Source organism: Ornithorhynchus anatinus, chromosome 10, assembly GCF_004115215.2.
Source record: "Ornithorhynchus anatinus isolate Pmale09 chromosome 10, mOrnAna1.pri.v4, whole genome shotgun sequence".
Classification (NCBI taxonomy): domain Eukaryota; kingdom Metazoa; phylum Chordata; class Mammalia; order Monotremata; family Ornithorhynchidae; genus Ornithorhynchus; species Ornithorhynchus anatinus.
The window spans coordinates 40,022,605-40,043,229 of NC_041737.1; the positions used below are offsets into that span (position 1 = coordinate 40,022,605).

General features: G+C 43.5%; 1 protein-coding gene across 2 annotated transcripts in view; it reads left to right on the forward strand.

The window, feature by feature from the left end:
- CFTR (CF transmembrane conductance regulator) overlaps positions 1 to 20,625 on the forward strand; it is a 188,949-nt gene that overhangs the window by 122,241 nt on the left and 46,083 nt on the right. For both annotated transcript variants that reach the window (XM_039913194.1, NM_001242734.1), the window contains 5 exon segments: positions 195 to 323; positions 8,904 to 8,944; positions 11,691 to 11,947; positions 14,493 to 14,572; positions 19,556 to 19,706. In XM_039913194.1, coding sequence (XP_039769128.1) covers positions 195 to 323; positions 8,904 to 8,944; positions 11,691 to 11,947; positions 14,493 to 14,572; positions 19,556 to 19,706 — 658 coding nt within the window.

Consider the following 20,625-nt stretch of genomic DNA (forward strand, 5'->3'; position numbering starts at 1 on the left):
CACTGTTTACTCATCTGTAAAATGAAATGACCATCTCCTTCTACCTCAGACCACAGTCCCAATGTAGGCAGGGATCGTGTCTGATCCGACTGTAATGTAATTTCAGCAGTGCTTGGCAGAGAGTAAGCATTTAACAAATACTACAGTCATTATTGATTCCTTGAAAATAACTGGGTTTTATCCATTCTTTCCAGGAGTGCTTTATTGATGACATAGAGAGCACGACTTCTGTGACCACATGGAATACATATCTCAGATACATGACCATTCACAAGAAGTTGATTTTTGTGCTAATGATGTGCCTAGTCATCTTTTTGATTGAGGTGAGAATCTTCAGTTCTTAATGTTTCCTCACTTCAAGATGGAAGTGAGATTGTAATTTTAACCGTGTGTATCCGTGTGTGTCTACACATGAGGTCATCTAAATTTGTAAAAATATGGTAAGAGACAAGTACAAGCCCAACACACCCTCCCACATTCTTTGCATGTAAGGATAACTCCTTGCTACACTATTTGTCCCCAAAAGGCCTCCCTGTTTCCAAGTCTGCCTCTTTGGTATCCAAATGTCTGTGAAATTTTGCTTTCCCTTTCTTGATTGCTGCTCACCAGGTGTGCTGAGGGGGAGGTCTCCCAGATGGCTGCTCCTAAAAGTCTCTATACTAGTCTTGATGCAACTTGTTTATGGTGATCAGTAATCTCTGTAATTCCAAGTGGGAAATTCTCATTTTGGTTCATTTACAAGTTAACCAGATTCTACATCTAGGAAAAGAAACAAAACCAAGAAGATCTTTGACGTATTTTTATTAAACCTGGTACTTGCAAAGATAATCAAGTTCAAACAGATAGGGCCGAAAGAAAAGAAACTAGAAAGCTCCAGAGAAAAAGTCCAAAAGCAAGGAAATCAGTGGGAAGGTGGAAAACTAGACCAGGCCCATAGTTGAGATCCACTTGCCCTGTTTATTTCACAACTCTCCGTGAGAGCCGCTGCCCCACCTTCAGGGATTATGCATTTATGAAATGAAGCCAGCACACTCCGCTGCTTTAGTAGCCGTTTTACAGAATCCCGTCAGATAGGTCCGAAATCTGCAGGCCCACAGAGATTTTCTCTGGCTTCACTCCCACTTATCAGAGCCACACCTATTCCAATCCTAGGCAAACCAGTCTTTGCCTACTGCTCCACCCACAAATAGAAACTAAGGGTGATCAGAAAGAAGAGGCCAGTTTGATTTTATGTCCATTTCCATATAGGCCCTAGAGGCTGGGGACAAGTTTGTCGTATTTATACAGTTGTAAAATGAGATAAACTCTCTCTCTATGTCTCTCTCTTTTTCCCTCTCTCCTTTTCTCCCTCTCTCTCTGTGACACTATGCAGTAGATCAGCTACAAGTGTCCCATCCAGGTTGTATTAAGGTGTTTCTGCACTCCTTTCCATCCTTGTTTCCCCACAACCCCTGTATCTTCCCTCTCTTCATCCCCACCTTATCACCTCCACCTCCCTAGCCCCATCCACCCACAGAAGATCACCAGAGGGTGAATGGGAACTGCTGGGAGGTGTGAACAGCAACAAGGGCAGGAGAGGGAATGAGACCGCCCCGGTTTTGCCCCGGAAACTGGGGCAGAGCAATGGCCTGGGCAACATCAGAGATGGCACATTCAGTCAGTCAGTCAATCGTATTTATTAAATAAATACATTGTGGTATTTGTTAAGCGCTTACTATGTGCAAAGCACTGTTCTAAGCGCTGGGGGATACAAGGTGATCAGGTTGTCCCACGTGAGGCTCACAGTTTTAATCCCCATTTGACAGATGAGGTAACTGAGGCACAGAGCAGTTAAGTGACTTGCCCAAGGTCAGACAGCTGACTAGCGGCGGAGCCGGGATTAGAACCCGTGACCTCTGACTCCCAAGCCCGCGCTCTTTCCACTGAGCCACGCTGCTTCTCAAGCACTTACTGTGTGCAGAGCACTGTACTAAGCACTTGGAAGAGTACAACATAACTTGATAACAAACGCCATCCCTGCCCACAGTGAGCAGGGAGAGACAGACATTAATATGAAAAAATGAATTAAAGATATGTACAGGTGTTCTGGGGCTGGTAGTGGGGGAAGGAATAAAAAGGAGCAAGTCAGGTGACACAGAAGGAAGTGGGAGAGGAGGAAAGGAGGGCTTAGCCTGGGAAGGCCTCTTGGAGGAGACGTGCCTTCGATAAGGCTTTGAAGGGTGGGGAGAGTCATTTTCTGCCAGAATAGAGGAGGGAGGGCGTTCCAGGCTACAGCATTCCTTCCCCCAGCCCTCTCTGGCCGCCACCAACTGCAGGTCCTCTGTAGTGCCGTAGACACAGCACACCTAATGTGGCATTCTAGTGACCAGCAGGTCCAGCTGAAATACCCTTAACGGTCAATTGTTTTATGCTGTGAATCATCCCTGTGAATAGCTCCCTTATCCCATTACAGTGTCCTTGCCTTGCATCTCTCTTAAGAGCTCAAACAGCAGTCCTGAGCTTGGCTCACTGGGGAGGTGCTGATGGCAGGTTTTCTCTCCCAGCCAGCAATTACTCAGAGCTTTCCCACAAAAGTCTTCGGAATTAGTGTCACGGATCTGTCACGGCCATGCCAAAGGGCTCCATAAAGAGAGATCAACGTGTCCTCTTCTTTTTTTATGGTGCTTGTTAAGCGCTTACTTTACAGTGTGTCAGGCACTGTACTAAGTCCTGGGGTAGATATAAGGTAATCAGGTTGGACACAGTCCCTGCCCAAGTGGGGCTCGCGGTCTTAATCCCCATTTTAGGGATGAGGTAAGTGAACCACAGAGAAGTTGAGTGACTCACCCAATGTCACACAGCAGATAAGTGGCAGAGCTGGGATTAGAACCCAGGTCCTTCTAAGTCCCAGGACCATGCTCTATCCATTAGGTCATGCTGCTTCCTCTGACACACGTAAAACCTACCCAACCTTTTGCAGCTGTGAATAATCCAGGGTCCCAGGAAGAGTCACTGCTGCTAGAGAAGGCAAAGAAGTGATGGATATCCCAGTGTTCCCAGTTGGGATCTTTCACCTGGTGTTTGAGAATACTCTCACTTGAACAGCAACCTGAACTGACCCGGTCTTTTAAATCAGACCAATCAATCAGTCACTCGTATTTACTGAGTGCTTACTATGTGCAGAGCACTGTATTAAGTGCTTGGGAGAATACAGTATAACAGAGTCGGTAGACATGTTCGCTGCCCTCGGTGAGCTTAAAATCCAGAGGGGGAGATACACATTAATAAAAATGTATTGTGGATGTGTACATAAGTGCTATGGGGCTGAGGGAGGGGTGAATAAAGGGTGCAAATCGCAGTGCAAGGGCAATAGTGAAGGGATTGGGAGAAGAGGAAATGAGGGTTTAGTGGGAGAAGGCCTCTTGGAAGAGATGTTGCTTTTAATAAGGCTTTGAGCGGGGGGGGAAAGTGATTGCCTGTTGGGTGTGCAGCAGAAGGGAGTTCCAGGCCAGACCTAGGAGGTGGGCAGGGGTTGGGTGACGAGATACATGAGACTGAGGTACAGTGAGTAGGTTGGCATTAGATTGAAGTATGCAGGCTGGGATGTAGTAGGAGAGCAGGAAGGTTAGGTGGTGTGGGAAAGGGTGGAGGGGTGCAAGGTGATTGAGTGCTTTAAAGCCTAAGGTAAGGAATTTCCATTAATTTAGTTCAGATTCAAGAAACCAGCTGCCTTTGCTGGGGTAGCCAAGTAGCCTAGTGATATGTACCCTAATGTCCAGTGGAATGTCATTTTAAGAATTGCCAGGTACCTTCTTGGTATAAATATGACAAAATCATCAGTCAAAGAGTAATGTCATTCTTGAGTCAGACTGATCTCCCAACCAGCCCAGGAGTCTATCTCTGACAGTGGCACAAGGATATTTGGATAAACCATGTGCTGATTGCCTTCTTGGACACCCTAACTTTCCCTTCTACATCCATAAGTTTCTCTCCGTTGGCCCACTGTCGACTAGATCCCTGAACCAACTGATATCTTAGGCCTATGAAGTGAATTTCCACCAGACCTCTCTCTCCCCACAGAGATCCGATCTCTAGACCCCTTTCCATTTATCCCAGGCCATCATGTCCTATTTCCCAACCTCCTCCTAATCCACACCTCCACCCAACTCAAATCCCCCTGCCCCCTGTGCCTCGGTCAATCTTGTACCACCAAACCCCCAGGCCTGGACCACCTCCCCAAGGTGTTCCGTACACTCCTTTTTCATGCTGTGGAAAGCTGCTGATAAAAATCTAGGCACCAGGCTGACTTCTGCCAATTTAAATTCATCCTTGCCTGTTCTAGTTCTGTCCTCTCTTCTCTCAGTACCACTCTCTGACTGACTCCCATGTCCCTACTTACTAATCCAGACCTTTAAATCCCTCCTGTATCCAAGTGCTCCCCACCCGATATCTCAACCTTTATAATTGTACCCTCCATTCTGTTGACAAAACTGGAACCATTGGCATAGCTTCCCCAAATCTCCTCACCTCACCAGCCCCCTCCCACCCCCCTAACTGCTCTTTCGTCCTTCTTGACTATCTCTCAGGAGGAGAGCTTTCACCTGCTTTTGAAAATTGACCCCATCCACCTACACCTTAAAATCCACCAAACCCTATCATCCTTTTTCCTTTCCTGCCTTTCATCTTTAACCACTCGCTCTCTGATGGTGACTTAAATCCTATCTGTGTCTCTCCTATCCTATCTGGACCCCCACTAAACCACCCAGTTATTGCCCTATCTGCCCCCTCCCATTCTTGTTCAAACTTCTCACATAGGCTGTGTACACTCTCTGTCTCCTCTACCCTTCCTTGAATTCCCATTATGATCTCCTACTGAAACTATGATGCCCCATGCAAGTCAGGGACTGTCCGACCTGATAATTTTGTATCTACCCCAGTGTTTAGCCCAGTGTTTGGCACATAGTAAACCCTTAACAAACACCACAGTTATTGGAAGTCTACAGTCATGTTTTGCCCACTGAGACTGTACTCGTCATGGTCACCAATGACTTCTTCCTTGCCAAACTTCTTCTATTCTGTTCTAATCCTACAGCAGTCCTCCCTTGTTTCTCAAACCCACAACCTAATCTGTTGCCAAATTCTTTTGGTTCTTCCACCACAGCATTTCCAGAATCGGTAGCTTTCTCTTCATCTAAAGGGCCACATTGTTCATATCCCTGCTTGACTGCTGCATCAGCCTCCTCACTGATCTCCCTGCCTTCAGTCTCTCCCTTCTCCAATTTGCATTTCACTCTGCTTACAATATCCTTTTGCACCCTTCTCCTCACTCCTTGAAAGCCTCAAATGATTCTGATCAAGCAGAATCTCCTGACATTCAATCAGTTGTCTCCCTCTTAATTAGCCAATCCTCTCCTACTGCACCCCAGCTTGCACTTTTGGTGCCTTTTAAGCAAAATTATCTGGTGTTATGCTCTCCTCTCCCACTACTGATCTTATATTCGTGTCCTGCACCCTATCTGAAACCCTTTCCTGCTTCACATCTAACAGACTACAGCTTTCCCCTCCTTCAGAGCCCTTCTGAGATCACATTTTTTAATGGCATTTGTTAAGCACTTACTTTGTGCCAAACACTGTACTAACACTGGGATAGAGATGAGCTAATCAGGTTGAATACAGTCTGTGGGGCTCACAGTCTTAATCCCCATTTTACAGATGAGATGACTGAGGCACCGATAAGTCAACTGACTTGCACAAGGTCACACAGCACACAAGTGGCAGAGCCAAGATTAGAATCCAAGCCCATGCCCTAGCACTTCTCCTCCAGGAGACATTCGCTGAGCAACCTCTGATCTCCTCATTTTATACATCCCCAACGACTGCCAATTCAGCCATGCCATGCCACCAAAGCACTCTAGTTACTACATCCCCCATAGCTCTTATGTGTATGTTTTTTTTATTCTATTGCCGCCCCTACCTTAATTTGTTTAAGGATCTGTCTCCCCCACTAGATTGATAGCTCCTGGAGAGCAGGGATCCTGTTTAATCATTTTATTGTAGTTCTCTAAGTGCTTAGTACAGGGCCCTGAACACTGAATCAATAAATGCTACCAATTGATTGATGGATGGATCAGTTATTATCAAGATGTTAAATCTCAGTAATTCATCCTCACAGGGCCAGGAGAGCAATGGAAAAAGGAGTTGGTTCCTTTTTTTTTTCTTTTCTCATCCAATATCTGACTCTAGATATTGGGCCAAAGGAGTTGTAAATCTTAGTTAGGCCAAAGCTAACTTTTTGGTTAATACTTTGAATGGGATATCAGGTTTTATTGGATGGAAGTAATATGGAAATAACTTATTAAAAGTCAAAGAACAGCTGTGCCTAGGATCTGAGTTTGGGCAGCCTTTCTGATGGGCAGTCAGGGAATTCTGCAACCATTTATTCATAATGTGTTTCTTCACAACCATCAAAGTGGCAAAGTGATTGTAAATTGTCCCAGCAAATGAAAGATTGTACTTTGATACTGCTGGGACCTGTCTCTGAGCATCAAACTGGCCCCTGGATGTTTTGTGAAATGACAAGTAACTTGTGTCGATATTGGGTCTCCCTGGCTCTATTCCTCTGCTCCAATGATATTTATTGAGCACTTTGGGCAGAGCACTGCCCGAAGTACTTGCGTGGATACAATATATTAGAATTGGTAGAAATATCTGTTGCCCACAGTGAGGTTACAGTCCAGAGAGGAGCTAGAATACAGCAGCAGTACAGTAACAATACTAGTAATGCAATCTATTGGTCCTCAGTATTTCATTCAAATTCCTTTGTGACTCAGTAAATGGACTTTTCATTTCTTGTTGTCATTGTCAAATGCCTTCAGATCGTTTCTGACCCATGGCGACTCCATGGACACATCTTCTTCCTCATATCATCATCTGTAGTCGCTCTGATATGTGGTCAATAGAGTTTTCTTGGTAAAAAATACGGAAGTGGTTTACCATTGCCTTCTTCCATGCAGTAGAAATTTGAGTCTCTGCCATTGTCTTTGATCAACATTTTGATCACTTGATCATCAGTCTTTGACTCTTTCCCATGCCACAGCCGCCCAGCACAGGTGAATCCACTTTGATGCTTCGGCTTAGACCTTCACATTAGGGGTAACCCTGATGAGAAAATATGTCCCAATAGCATAGCTCTAAGCTTCATTAGCATACACAAACTCATCTGCCATGGTAAGGCATTGATTCATAGGAGAGTGTCATTTCTTAGCCTCCCACACATCTCTGTTCTTCATTCTCCATCCTCTTCTCAATACCCAGGCACTCTACCGCTTACGGCTTCCCCAGTATTTTGTTTCTGAGCCTGGAAAAACTCACAGCTTTCCTAACTAGGATGGTGTCTCAGAGGTTCTGAGGTATTAAGTAGATAATGTGAGTGTAAACCACAGCAGGTTAGATTCCCAACTCTGCCAAAATGGCACTACGAGGGAATCCTTCCCTCACCTATCCCAAGTCTCTGTTTCTTTCCTTGGATTTTGGGTGGAGTAGATATTAGCCTGTATTTCAGAGGGAAGACGGGGGGGTAAACTGAACTTATATTCAGAGCACAGAGACTATCTTCTAGTTCCAGAGACCATCTTGTACTCTAAGAGAACATGTGAATGGTTGAAAGAATTGTGATGGGCTCGTGGGTTCTCCCACTATTAGTTGAAGATATAGAAAGATAAAGCCACCGGGTAATTGGCTGTATTAACGGCAGCGCCTGGATTCCCTCTGTCCAAAATCTGTCTTTGGCTTCTTAAATGGAGGATTTTGGGCTGTCACACTGCAGCCGTGGTAGGTGGGAAGGCTCTCTACAAGACGGAAGTGTTACTGGTGGAGTCATCAAGCACAATCTATTGGGCTTTCACCTATTTTTATGTTTGTTTTTAGTCTATTTTTAGTCACAGCAGCTTCGCTACATTCATTTGCTATTTGATCCTTGGGTAGAGTCATCAGCAGAACAGTTGTGCAATGCCACAGTCACTTTCACTGTGTAACTAACTGTGCTGTATAACTACGAGATCAGGTTAGGGGGGTTTAACTCATGGGGATACTGATGCGAGGGCAGAGGGCAGGACCCTCTCATTATCAAATGGACCGTGGAACCATGCCTGCATTTCAGTCAAGCCAGGGTGAGAGTAGTTCTCCTTGGTCAAATAAACAGGTTTCCCCAGAAGAGATCACAAAAGACAGGGAAACACTAATGACCAATGCCTGGAAGTGACCCTTCATCTTTGCTCTTTTAAAAAAATAAATACCTGTCATTGTTTCACATCGAGCCGAAAGGTTTTTATTCCGGCTCATAGTTATTGATCTCATCTCTCCTGGTAATGGATTGCTTTCCAGGTGCGAATGGAGAAATTATGTGACTTATGAAATATTTTTAGCACTCAACAGGCCGATTACTTAATTTACTGCAAAGAGTTAAGGTATTAGGGTTGTGAGAACATAGAGCTTAAACCCAATCCCTAGCATCATGGGAGAGTGTTCTAAATTGCATATAGGCTTTCATTTTAAAAATCCTGTTAACAAACTGCCGTAACATATCATGTAAACTGATTTTCCATCCTGAATTTTTGCTTTTGCAAGCTTCTCTTAATCACCCAGTGAAAAATGTAGTTTGCAACTTAAACCGTCACCCTAACTCTCCTGATGAAGTTCACTGAATGTTCCCTGAAGAGGGAGGGATGGGAGTCGGAAAAGTTTTCACTTCAGTGAAGTTGGAATTCCATTCACTTGATGTATTCTCACTGCAAATAATGCTGCATGGAACAATCATTACAGCTGCTGAGAGGGGGGAAAAAGAATGTGTGCTTTCTGGGGAGAAGGGGAGTTGTAAAAGAACACGTTGCAAATGAAAAACAATTATCTATATTGTTCCCCTGCAGGTGGCTGCGTCTTTGGTTGGGCTGTGTTTATTCAAAGATGGGTGAGTTGGTCATGCTTGACTGGGAGATATTCTTTAGATCTCCTGTGACAATTTCGGGGTTAAAACATTTTTATAACTACTGGGTCCAGCCTTATTTGTATATATAATGAGAAGCAGCATGGCCTAGTGGACAGAGCACAGGCCTGGGAGTCAGAAGGGTCTGGATTCTAGTTCCGACTCCACCACGTCTGTGCTGTGTGACCTTGGGCAAGTCACTTCATTTCTGTGGCCTCTCTTACCTGGAAAATGGGGTTTAGGAGTGTGAGACCTATGTGGGACAGACACTGTATCCAACCTGATTTGTTCATATTCACCCCAGTGTTTAGACCAGTACCTGCCACATAATAAGCACTTAACAAATACCGCAATTATTATTACTACTATTACTAGTAATAAAGTTAATATATTTGGCTTTTATCAGCTTTCATCAACAGTATTGATGGAGAGCCTGCTCTGAGCAGTGCCGTCTCAGTCAGTCAGTCAGTCCATTGCATTTGTTGAACACTTACTGTGTGTGAAGCACTGTACTAAGCCCTCGGGAGAGCACAGTATAATAATATAACTGATCCATTCCTTGCCCACAAGGAGCTTACAGTCTTGAGTCTAGACTCTATGGTCTACAGTCTAGAGTGTTCGCAAAGCTTGGGGATAGCATAGAAAAAGTAATAATAATGAAAATAATAATTGTGGTATTTGTAAAATGTAAGGTATAGCCCTGCCCTTTAATTCAGTCAGTCGTATATATCGAGCACTTATTGGGTGCAGAGCACTGTACTAAGCACTTGGGAGAGTACGATATAACAATAAACAGACATATTCCCTGCCCACAATGAGCTTACGGTCTAGAGGGGGAGACGGGCATTAATGTAAATAAATGAAATTTAAGAATTTGCACTCTAATGGGAAGATAAGCAGATATACATGGATGAATACATCACAGTTAAAAGAGTAGGAGAGCAGATAGGAAAAAAAAAAAACCCAAGTTAATACCCTCCAGTCTGCAAACTCCTCGTGGGCAAGAAATGTGTCCACTGACTCTGTTGCATATTCTCCCACGAGCTTAGTACAGTGCTCTGTACACAGTAAGTGCTCAGCAAACGTTATTGATTGATTGATTGTTGCAATATACTCTCCCAAGCTCTTTGTACAGTGCGCTGCCCATTATGGGCAGGAAATGTGTCTGGTAACTCTGTTGTACTGTACTCTTCCAAACATTTAGTCCAGTGCTATTCAAATAGTAAGTGCTCAGTAAATATCGTCGATTAAATAAATTAATTCCCAAACAAACAGATAAGTTATGAGTGGCTTAGGTGACTGAGGTGAGCAGCAAAGTGGTGGAGAACTCAATGAATGGTAATTACTGAGCACATATTTTGTGCAGAGCACTGTGCTAAGTTCTTGGGAAAGTATAATGGTAGGCATGATTTTTGCCTTCAAGGAGCTTCGAAATCAGGGAATGCCTCCTAGAGGAGGTGTCTTTTTAGGAAGGTAGGGAGGGAATTTGGTGATGCCAAAATGGAAGGGTGCCCTAGGTCAGGGAGCACCTATTACATGTTTTATATTTATATGGGCGCAATAATCGGAAGCAGAGGGACTGTTAATTTCCGAACTTTAAGTGATCTTCTTGAGAAGCGTCTGCCCTGACCTTTCTAAATAAGAAAATTGCTTGACCTCACTAAACTGTGCTTTTCCCATGGTCCCCTGAAGGCGTTTTCAATTTTCGGTTTAGCTGCAGTGAGCTCTTTTGGAGCAAGTCCAAGGCTGTAGTGTTTTTGCATTTTTGGATCCACTCCAAAAGCTAATGTAGACACACCCTTTCTGCGGCAGAGGAAACTGTTATGTTGCTTAGAGACGTTACGGGTGTCTGTTTCAGCGGTTGGGTAGTGATTTAGTAGTACTCCCTATTCAGGTGGATGGTGCTGCAGCACCTCCCTCCAGAATTTCCCCCCGGGGAGAATTGGGAACCCAGGCAAACTGCCATTTTGGCCCAGAGGACGATGGGGAGGGGGAGGGTGGGAATTGTGAGGACTTGGCCCACACCTAAACCCAGATCGTTCATGGAAAATATGTCCTAAATCCATTGTGTTTCAGTTTGCCCCTTCAGTCCTTACTGTAGCAATTCCTATTACCCACATGGGATGTGGTCATTTATACAGTCTCCACTGCTCTTTGGAAGGACAGGAGCAGCATGACCCTATGGAAAGGACACAAGCCTGGGTGTTAGTTGACTCCCAGCTCTACTTCTTGCTTGCTGGGTAACCTTGGGCAAGTCACGTAGATTCTCTGTGTTTCCTCATCTGTAAAATGGGAATTAAATACCTGTCCTTCCTCCCTCTTAGACTCTGAGCCCCATGTGGGTCGGGGACCGTTTCCAACCTAATTATCTTGTATCTACCCAGCATTTAGTGCAGTTCTTGGCACAAAATAAGCACTTCATTTATTCATTCAATCATATTTATTGAACACTTGTGAGCAGAGCACTGTACTAAGCACTTGAGAGAGTACAAAATAAAAATAAACAGACACATTCCATGCCCACGTCAAGCTTACAGTCTGGAGATGAGCTCAAACACAATCACAGTTATGGTAAGATTAAAAATCTGTAAACAGTGTCATCCTGGGTCAAACCGTTTCCAAACACCTGCTCCAAGAAATGCATAAGGGAGCCTGGTATTGGCTGCTCTCCTTCTATCTCCAACCTCCTGGTTCATTCATTCACAGTAACAGTTTCCTTTGTGTTTCACAGGGCCTCAAGAATGAATTCCACCAGTAATCTAAACCACACGAGCACACTCGATTGGTTCGCCGTGATCGTCACCAACACGAGCACCTATTACATGTTTTATATTTATGTGGGGGTAGCAGACACCTTGCTTGCCCTGGGGTTCCTCCGTGGACTCCCCCTGGTGCACAGCCTGATATCCGTTTCCAAAATTCTCCACCAGAAGATGCTGCATTCGGTCCTGCAGGCGCCCATGTCGACTTTCAACACTTTGAAAACAGGTACTGAGAATCCACAGTTGGCTGACCCGGCGAAGAATGGAAACTTGTAGTGTGGAGAAGAATAGGGTTTCTGCAGGGGTTCAGGAGGGGACTTGGAGGTGCACAGAGCATGAACAATTGTGCTTGCGAGCACCTGGGAACCCATTTTCCTTAGAGCTTTTTGAAGGGATAGCACTGTAAGCTCAGTGTGTGCCTGTTAACTCAGCTATACTGTACTCTCCTGAGCTCTGAATACAGTGCTCTGCACAAAGTAAGCGCTCGATGCGTACCACTGATTGATCAATTAGGAGAATGCTGCAAAATGTTGGAACAAATTGAAGGTCATGTTTCCAAGGACCATATGAGGCAGATGACCCTGCCCCTTGGAAAAAATTCATTACTACTTATTTCATCTCCAAATTCAAAGTGCTGTCCAACACTGGAATTAGCGACTGAAGGAGATGGTGGACTCACTTTATTTGAAGACCTTTGAACGGGGAGCACCTTCCATCTGGGATGGGCTACTGTTGGGGTTCCAGCCTGGAGACAGGAGGGTGGACCAGATGACTTTTTGAGATCCCTTCCTGTTTGGATTCGATGAGTTTTTTGAGATTCCATCATAGCTATACCTTCTTGTCTGCCTCTTATCTTATCAATCGTATTTATTGAGCTCTTGCTGTGTGCAGAGGCCTATTTTAAGCACTTGGGTGAGTATAATATAACAGAGCTGATATACATTCACTGCCCACAATGAGTTTACAGTCTAGAAGGGGCTTACAGTCAAGATTCTCACCAGAAAGACTTAGACTGGATCTGCCTTTGAAAGAAAATACACGTTTCATGAACAAACAACAACAAGCAGTTGTTTAGGGAGAAGGGCACGTTTATATGCATACAGGGTTGAGTTCCAAGTCTTATACTCTGAATTAGAGAACCTATTTGCACACGCAACCTGCCCCTTGAGTACACACTTTCTCCCTCTCTGATCCCACCTCCTTTCTTTCCAGCCCTACCACTGAGGCAGAACAGGAGAGAGGGAGGGGGAAGAGAGGCGAGGAGACCCTCAGGTTGAGAATGCTCCCGAGTCCTTGGTTGCATTCATTAATTCAGTTCATTCAATAGTATTTATTGAGCGCTTACTATGTGCAGAGCACTGTACTAAGCAATTGGAATGTACGATTCAACAACAGATAGAGACAATCCCTGCCCAATAACAGGCTCACAGTCTAAACCGGGGAGACAAAGAGCAAAGCAAAACAGAACAAAACAGAACAAGACATCATCATCAAGATAAATAGAATCAAGGGGATATGCACCTCATTAACAAAATAAATAGGGTAATAAATAATATATGTAAGTGAGCACAGTGCTGAGGGGAAGGGGGAAGAGGGCAAGGTCTCCGGGCTGGAGAAGACCAATGTCCCATAACTGGCCTGGAATAATAAAAAATAATGATAATAACTGTGGTATTTGTTACACACTTATCATGTGCCAGGCATTGTAATAAGCGCTGGGTGGGGGGGATGCCAGCAAATAGGGTTGGACACAGTCCCTGTCCCACAAGGGGCTTATAGTCTTAATCCCCATTTTATAGATGAGGTAAATGAAGCCTTAGAGAAGTGACTTTTTGAAAGTCGGGTGCCGGGAATACAACCCAAGTCCTTCTGACTCCCAGAGCTGTGTTCTATCCACTAGGCCATGCTGTTTCTCTTTGGTGGATCCTGGGCCTGTGCCAATCACTCCTGGAGAACAGGGATGGTCGTGCTAAGTGGCATCAGGAGTTGCTCTGTGCTAGTAAATGAGCAGAGGGATCTAGCCTGGTCTAATGTGCCTGAGGGTGAAAAGTTTCTATTGTGATGACTATTTTCTCCTTTACCATGAATCCCTCAGTTCTGTCTTCCTGTGCTGATGGTTAGGTGTTACAAGCTTTACTTTAATATTGCAAGGTTTTAATGAATAAATAGTCTAGAATGAAATCAATAGGTAAAACCGTTTACTCTTTGACCTCAATTGGTCCAATCCAAATTATTCTCGTCTCCCCAAAGCATTCTTTGTAAGAATCCCCTTTGTTTGAAATGCAGTGGTTATTGGTTGGGTAGAGCTGGTGAGTGCCGTTGTGAACAACCTCTCTGCCATGGTAAGAAATAGATCTCCAGTTGGACATCATTTTCAGGTTTTTTTCTGGATTAGATCGGATAATCTCAGAATCCTGGTTAATCTTGTTTATCTTGATTAAAACCTGTTGGATGCAGAAATGAACTGCTGGATGCTAAGTCTTGTGGGAACCAGTAATGTAATCAGTTGTTACGTCTCAACTGTGGGCAGGAAACGTGTCTACCAACTCTGTTTTATTATCCCAAGTGCTTAGTACAGTGCTATGCACACAATAAGCACTCCATAAATACCACTGATTGATTAACTGAATGATTCATTTCTTTAGCAAGTGCTTCTGAGATGATCTGTGGTGATACTGCCTTTAGAAAGTTCAGAATCTCCAGATTATCAATAATTCGTTGAGTGAATTTTCCTCTGACCATCCACCTTTTATTTTGTATTTACCTTGAAGGTAGCATTCTCAACAGATTCTCCAAAGATATGGCCATTTTGGATGACCTTCTGCCACTTACAATATTTGACTTCATTCAGGTTGGTAAAGCAACATCTCTTTTTCAAGGTTTTTTGTTGTTGTTGTTGTTGTTAAAAAGAGATACAAATATTAGTGGCATTTGAGAGTTGTTCCCTTTAATTGAATGTAGTAAATAACAGCTTTTCCAAATATATATACACATATATGCACATATATTTGCAAATATAATGTACGTATATTCTACATATTTATATGTGTTTGAGCATATAAGTAACCAGTGGCTGAAAGAAATAATCATTTGAGTCAATGACATGTGGAAGCCTTGGTCCATAATGGTAAGACACCACATGTTTGGAAACTACCATAGGATTTTTTCTTAGGCTTTGGATCATCAGAGCATTATGAGATGCTGCTATGGATGCTGGTATGTCAGACCCATCCATCGGTCTGACTTCATGTTTTCTGGGAATGAGGATCCTTCTTCTCAGAGATCCTCAGATGGAGGAAGCAGATGAAGGATCGTCCTTGACTTGGATTGACTTTTCATTTCACAAATCAAGAGCTTGAGAGGAAGAAACCCGTTCTTGTCCCCTGGGAGAAAAGATGAGGATTCAGAATGAAAATCGAAGGCAGAATGTGGAGACTCAGAGTGAATGAACGAAGACATTCAACATCTACAATTTTATTGTCAGCAAATTTCAGTCGTTGACATTTCCAAAGACTGAAATGAGAATCATGCTCAGTATCGATAGCATGGATTGAGTGTCTTATAGTGTGGGGAGAATTCAAAATAGGTTAAAGACCTGGTCCTTGAACTTACAATCAATTAATCAAAAACTTCCAAATGTTTCGTATGGGAAGCAGCATGGCGTAGTGGATAGAGCATGGGCCTGAGAGTCAGAAGGTCATGGGTTCTAGTTCCGGCTCCGCCGCTTGTCTGCTGTGTGACCTTGGGCAAGTCACATCATTTCTCTGTGCCTCAGTTACCTCCTCTGTAAAATAGGGATTGAGACTATGAGCCCCATGTGGGACAGGAACTGTGTCCAACCCAATTTGCTTGCTTCCACCCCAGCGCTAAGGATGATGCCTGGCACATTGTAAGTGCTCAACAAATACCATTGTTTAGTAGAGTGCATTGCATCCAGCGAGTGCTCAGACAATGGCATTATCATTCTTACCACTTTGCAAATTGAAGATAATCAAGTTGGACATAGCTCCCATCCCAATGATCTGAATGTTTGCAGGGTGTGGCTGCTGTTACTCCTTCCTACCTCACTCCCACAGGATAGACGTTTCCCTCTTCCCCACCCCAGATGTCCTGGGAAGTGGAGGATTGTGTCTCCCCCAGGAAACAGGCCAATCAATCAGTGACGTTTAATGAGTTCTTACTGTATGAAGAGCACTATTCTAAGTACTTGGGAGAGCAGAATATAACAGAGTTGGTAGGCACGTTCCCTGCCCACAAGTTGTTCATAAATCTAGAAAACGATAGATGAGCCAGCCTATTCCGGTCCATCTCAAATCCTCTTTTTCCTGATTCAGAATTACAAGGAGCATTGTTTCCTGCTTCAGAACCAATGTTTGACTTTTAGGCATGTTTGCTGTGCTAACAGAACAACTGGCAGGTTCTTCTCACAATGAAGGTTGCTTTGAACAACGATCGGGCTGTTCACAACTTCACACCAGTTGAGCTGATGAATCAGATTTTGTCTGCTTGTGTTAAAATTTTAGACCCTCCTCATGCTGCCCACAGTACATGTTGAGCAGTGCGAAAATGCCTGTCAGCTCCCCTTAGCTTGAAGCAATTAAATCTCATTTGCTTCCAGAAGAGCTGTCATGTTTTGGATTTTACCCAGCATACCTTGTTTCAGGGGGCAACTTTTAGCACCTACTTACTTTTGGAATTTAGAAATGTTTTGAATTAATCACTGTATATGAGAGCCACCAAAGAAGATTTTGTATTCCTTTGAATTTCAACCTCATGTTCCTCGTTCCTAGGGAATGTGGGACTTTCTGCACACAGTAAACCCTCAATAAATGCCATTGATTGACTGATTGAAATGCGGTGCATTCGGTGATATTGGACTCTCACTATCTGTTGCCGAATCTCTCTGTTGCCGAATCTATCTGGTGCCGAATTGTACATTCCAAGTGCTTAGTACAGTGCTCTGCACATAGTAAGCGCTCAATAAATTCTATTGAATGAATGAATGAATCATGAGGACAATAGGGTTGGGGAAGAGGAACTCTTGATTATAAGCTCCTTGAGACCAGGGATCCAGTCTATTAACTCTACTGTATACAAATGATGAGTTCAGTGCTCTACACACAGTAGGTGCTTAAAACTTACTGATTGATTGATAATTTGGCTTTTTCCATGGTTTTAAAAATGAGAATAGAAGGAAGAGTATGGTGCCTCGGAAGATTTTCTGAAATAACTGAAAGCTCTGTGTCACAGCATTATAAACCATTTGTAATCTAGAGGCCGAGCCCCGTTTTATGTTTTAATTGCCTACAGCTTCTCACTTACCTCTGTGATTTGGCTTGGAGATAACCAGAAAGGGGCTGTTATATTTTCAATCTTCTCTGTTATCTTTCTGTCACTAGTCATCTGCCTCTAGACCTTCATAGCTATTATTCTTAAAGCCTTTTTTTATGAAATACAGTTCCTTTTATTGACTGAATTCTAATCAGTGTCATGCAAAAAAGCTACGGGCTTTTAATTAATGTCAACAACTATTGTGGATTCAGGAGGCCGAATTATCAATCAACTGAGAAGCAGGATGGCCTAGTGGAAAGAACAAGGATTTGGGAGTCAGAGAACCTTATACTAGTTAAGTGTGGCTCCTCCATGTCTCTGAGTGTGAGTGGGAGTTTGGGCAAAGCACTTATCTTCTCTCTGCCTCAGTTACCTCATCTGGAAAATGGGGATTAAGACTGTAAACTCCATGTGGGATGTGAACTGTGTCCAACCTGATTAGCTGGTATCTACCCCAGCACTTAGTAAACTTCTTGGCACATAGGAAACACTTAACGAATGCCATTTAAGACAGAAAATAAATCAGTTATATTTATTGAGTGCTTGCAAGAGTACAATAAAAGTAAAAGACATGGCCCCACCCCCACTGAGTACACAATCCAATGGGTCTTGCTTCTTCTCTAGACCATAAGGTCATTATGGGCACCGAACACATCTGCTAATTCTATTGTAGCATGCTCGCTAAGTACTTAGTACAGTGCTCAATAAATATCAGTGATAGTTGGATTGGTCTTCTGCCTGGAGCTCTGCTCCAGAATACATTCAGTGACTCATTGCATGCCATAGATGGATTACTTCCCGACTCTAAAGTTTAATCTCCCACAGGCAACCTGAGTTGAATAAAAATTGAGGTCCGTAAATTCTTGGTTCCCATAAATTGGACAGGTCTGTAAACTTCTAAGGTCAATAAATCACTTTGTGACCTTCAGGCATGAGAGCTTTACCATGCAGAAAGAGTTCCATGCCTTTTAATCTCTTTAGGAGCCTTCAACAGCTTCTCCATCCATCAAGCTGGAAATCAGAGCTGGGTATCTCCTGATCTGGGAATTCTGAAAGCCATTCTTGATTAGGAAAATATAGAGATTCTAGAAGCAGAAAGGACCTTGTTCCTGAGAGATTATTCCCACCATCTGAAGAAGGCCAGCTAGTCATCAGCGAAGCATCTCCTCACTTACCTGACTGTTCAAAAGGAGCCAAGTATTGGATGGTTTAATCATCCTCCTTGGTGCCTCTCAGTGAACTGGAGTGGGTTGCAGGAGGCTCATTTCTGTTCTGTTGATTCTTCGTGGTGCTTCGTGCCCCTTCCACACAATCTGAAGCCCAGAAGGCTGGTGGTTAGCGTCCAGGACAATGCCACAGGAAGACACTGTGCTGAGTGATGCAGCCTGACAAAAAGTCCTGCTCCACATGGCAAGAGTTGGAAAGAAGCTGTGTCACCAGTGGAAACTGCTGATCTTGGGCCCAGTGAGCTCATTCATTGTTTCTTGTGATGGATGTTACGATGAATTGATTTTCATAATTGTTGTTGCTGACAATTACTCTGTTTATACTCCAGAAGAATGGAGTTTGATGGAAACTCAAAAAGAATGTTATACAATATTGTCTCTCCCCTTTAAAGATGAATTGTGTGCATTTAGTGTTTCACAGAAGGTTCCGGATGAACAGAATCAGAAACCCAAGTTCTCCCATCCATCCCTCATATAGTTCCGTTTTGGAAGTTGTCACCCAAGTCATTAGGCTACCTTGTTTTTAAGCCGGCCCCCTACTTGGAAAAACACACCTCGGTCTCCTTTGACCTTCCAAGCCTTTAACTCATGGCCTTTTGGTCACTCATATGGCTTTAACCACTTTGTGGGGGTGGGAGAGGGTAATGGGGAGGGTGTTAATGGAAATAGAGCCCCCTCAGCATAAGACTGGACTAAAGCCATCCACATGCGTCTCATAGCCAACTACTTTCTGCTTGTACTGACGTGGACTGGATCGTAATTGGTTTCTTAGAAATGAAGCGTCCTTTAATCTGAACAATCTCCCAACCCACTTCTAGCCCGTTGAAATTTATTTTCAACGAGGTCTTTAGTTGGAGCCACATTCTTTTTTGTCATGAGCATAAAGGTTTATGACCCATAGAGGTGCTTGGGGATGGATGTCCAAGTCGCGCTGCCATTGAGAAAGAGCATGGCCTAGTGAAAGGAGCACGGGCCTGGTAGTCAGAGGACCTGGGTTCTGACTCTAGGTCCACCATTTCCCTGCTGTGTGGCTTTGGGAAAGTCACATAATTTCCCTGGGCCTCAGTTCCCTCATCTGCAAATGAGGTTTCAATACCTGTGCTCCCCGCTACTTAGAATGTCAACCCCATGTGAGACCTGATTATATTGCATTTATTCCAGCACTTAGTGCAGTCCTTGGCACATAGGAAGCACTTAACAAATGCAATGATTGTAATAATAATTATTATTATTAATATGTTCCTACCCTCACCATCCCACTTTCTCTGTGCCTACAGCTACTGCTGATTGTGATTGGAGCCGTGACAGTCGTGTCAGCTTTACAACCCTACATCTTCCTCGCCTCTGTGCCAGTGGTAATAGCCTTTGTATTGTTGAGAGCATACTTTCTCCGCACATCCCAGCAACTTAAACAACTGGAATCTGAAGGTATGGTTCCAACGCCTCCTCACCCCCAGCAGGCACTGACATTCAACACCAGCACCAACACAAAAAAAACATTGAAAAGTTGACTATCAGAAAGTTCTTTGGTGCTAGCTTCCCTGCTAATGATTACTCCTGATAATCAGTTCTATTTAAGCAGAATAGGTTTTTTCCCCCCTCTTTTTAAGGGTAAAAGCCAAAAGTGCCCACAGTCAGGAGGTGGGTGAAATGTCAAACAACAAATCAGTAGCTAGACAAACGGTGACTTTAAGCACTTCGGTTTTGCATTGAGCATATAGGATGTTATTGCTTCAGAACAACATTCATGGCACAACTATTTTAAGTTCTAAAGGAAAACAATGGGGTTATGAATGTCCTATTAGTTGGAGAGTGATTCCCTTGGCATTGTAATCATTTCTAAAGAATAAATGGCTAGCTAGGCTCTGCTCTGTGGGTCATTAACTAATTCTAGGTGATTGTTAGGGCTCAGAAAGCATCCTTGATAATTACACTGGAATGAATAGGTTCTAACAGAATTAGTCACATTTTCCTCCCATCGGTGTTGAAATTGCTTAAGAAAGCCCCAAGTGCTCAACGATAGGCTCTCATTAACTACTCAGAGATGGGAAAAATGCCAAATTACAACGATCTATTTATAATCCATAAATACAAATTAGGAATTAGGAATCCTGATAATTAATATTAGACATTTGTATTAATATATAAAACACCATTGATCAGTAAGCCTCTTGTGGACAGGAATCGTATCTACCAACTCTGTTCCCAAGCACTTAGTAAAGTATGCTGCCCTTTGTAAGTGCTCAATGAATGCCATCGGTCAATTGAATGATTGATTGAACTGCCTCTATGGGAAGCACCGTTGCCTAATGGAAGGAGCAGGGGTAGTCTCTATTTGTTGCTGAAT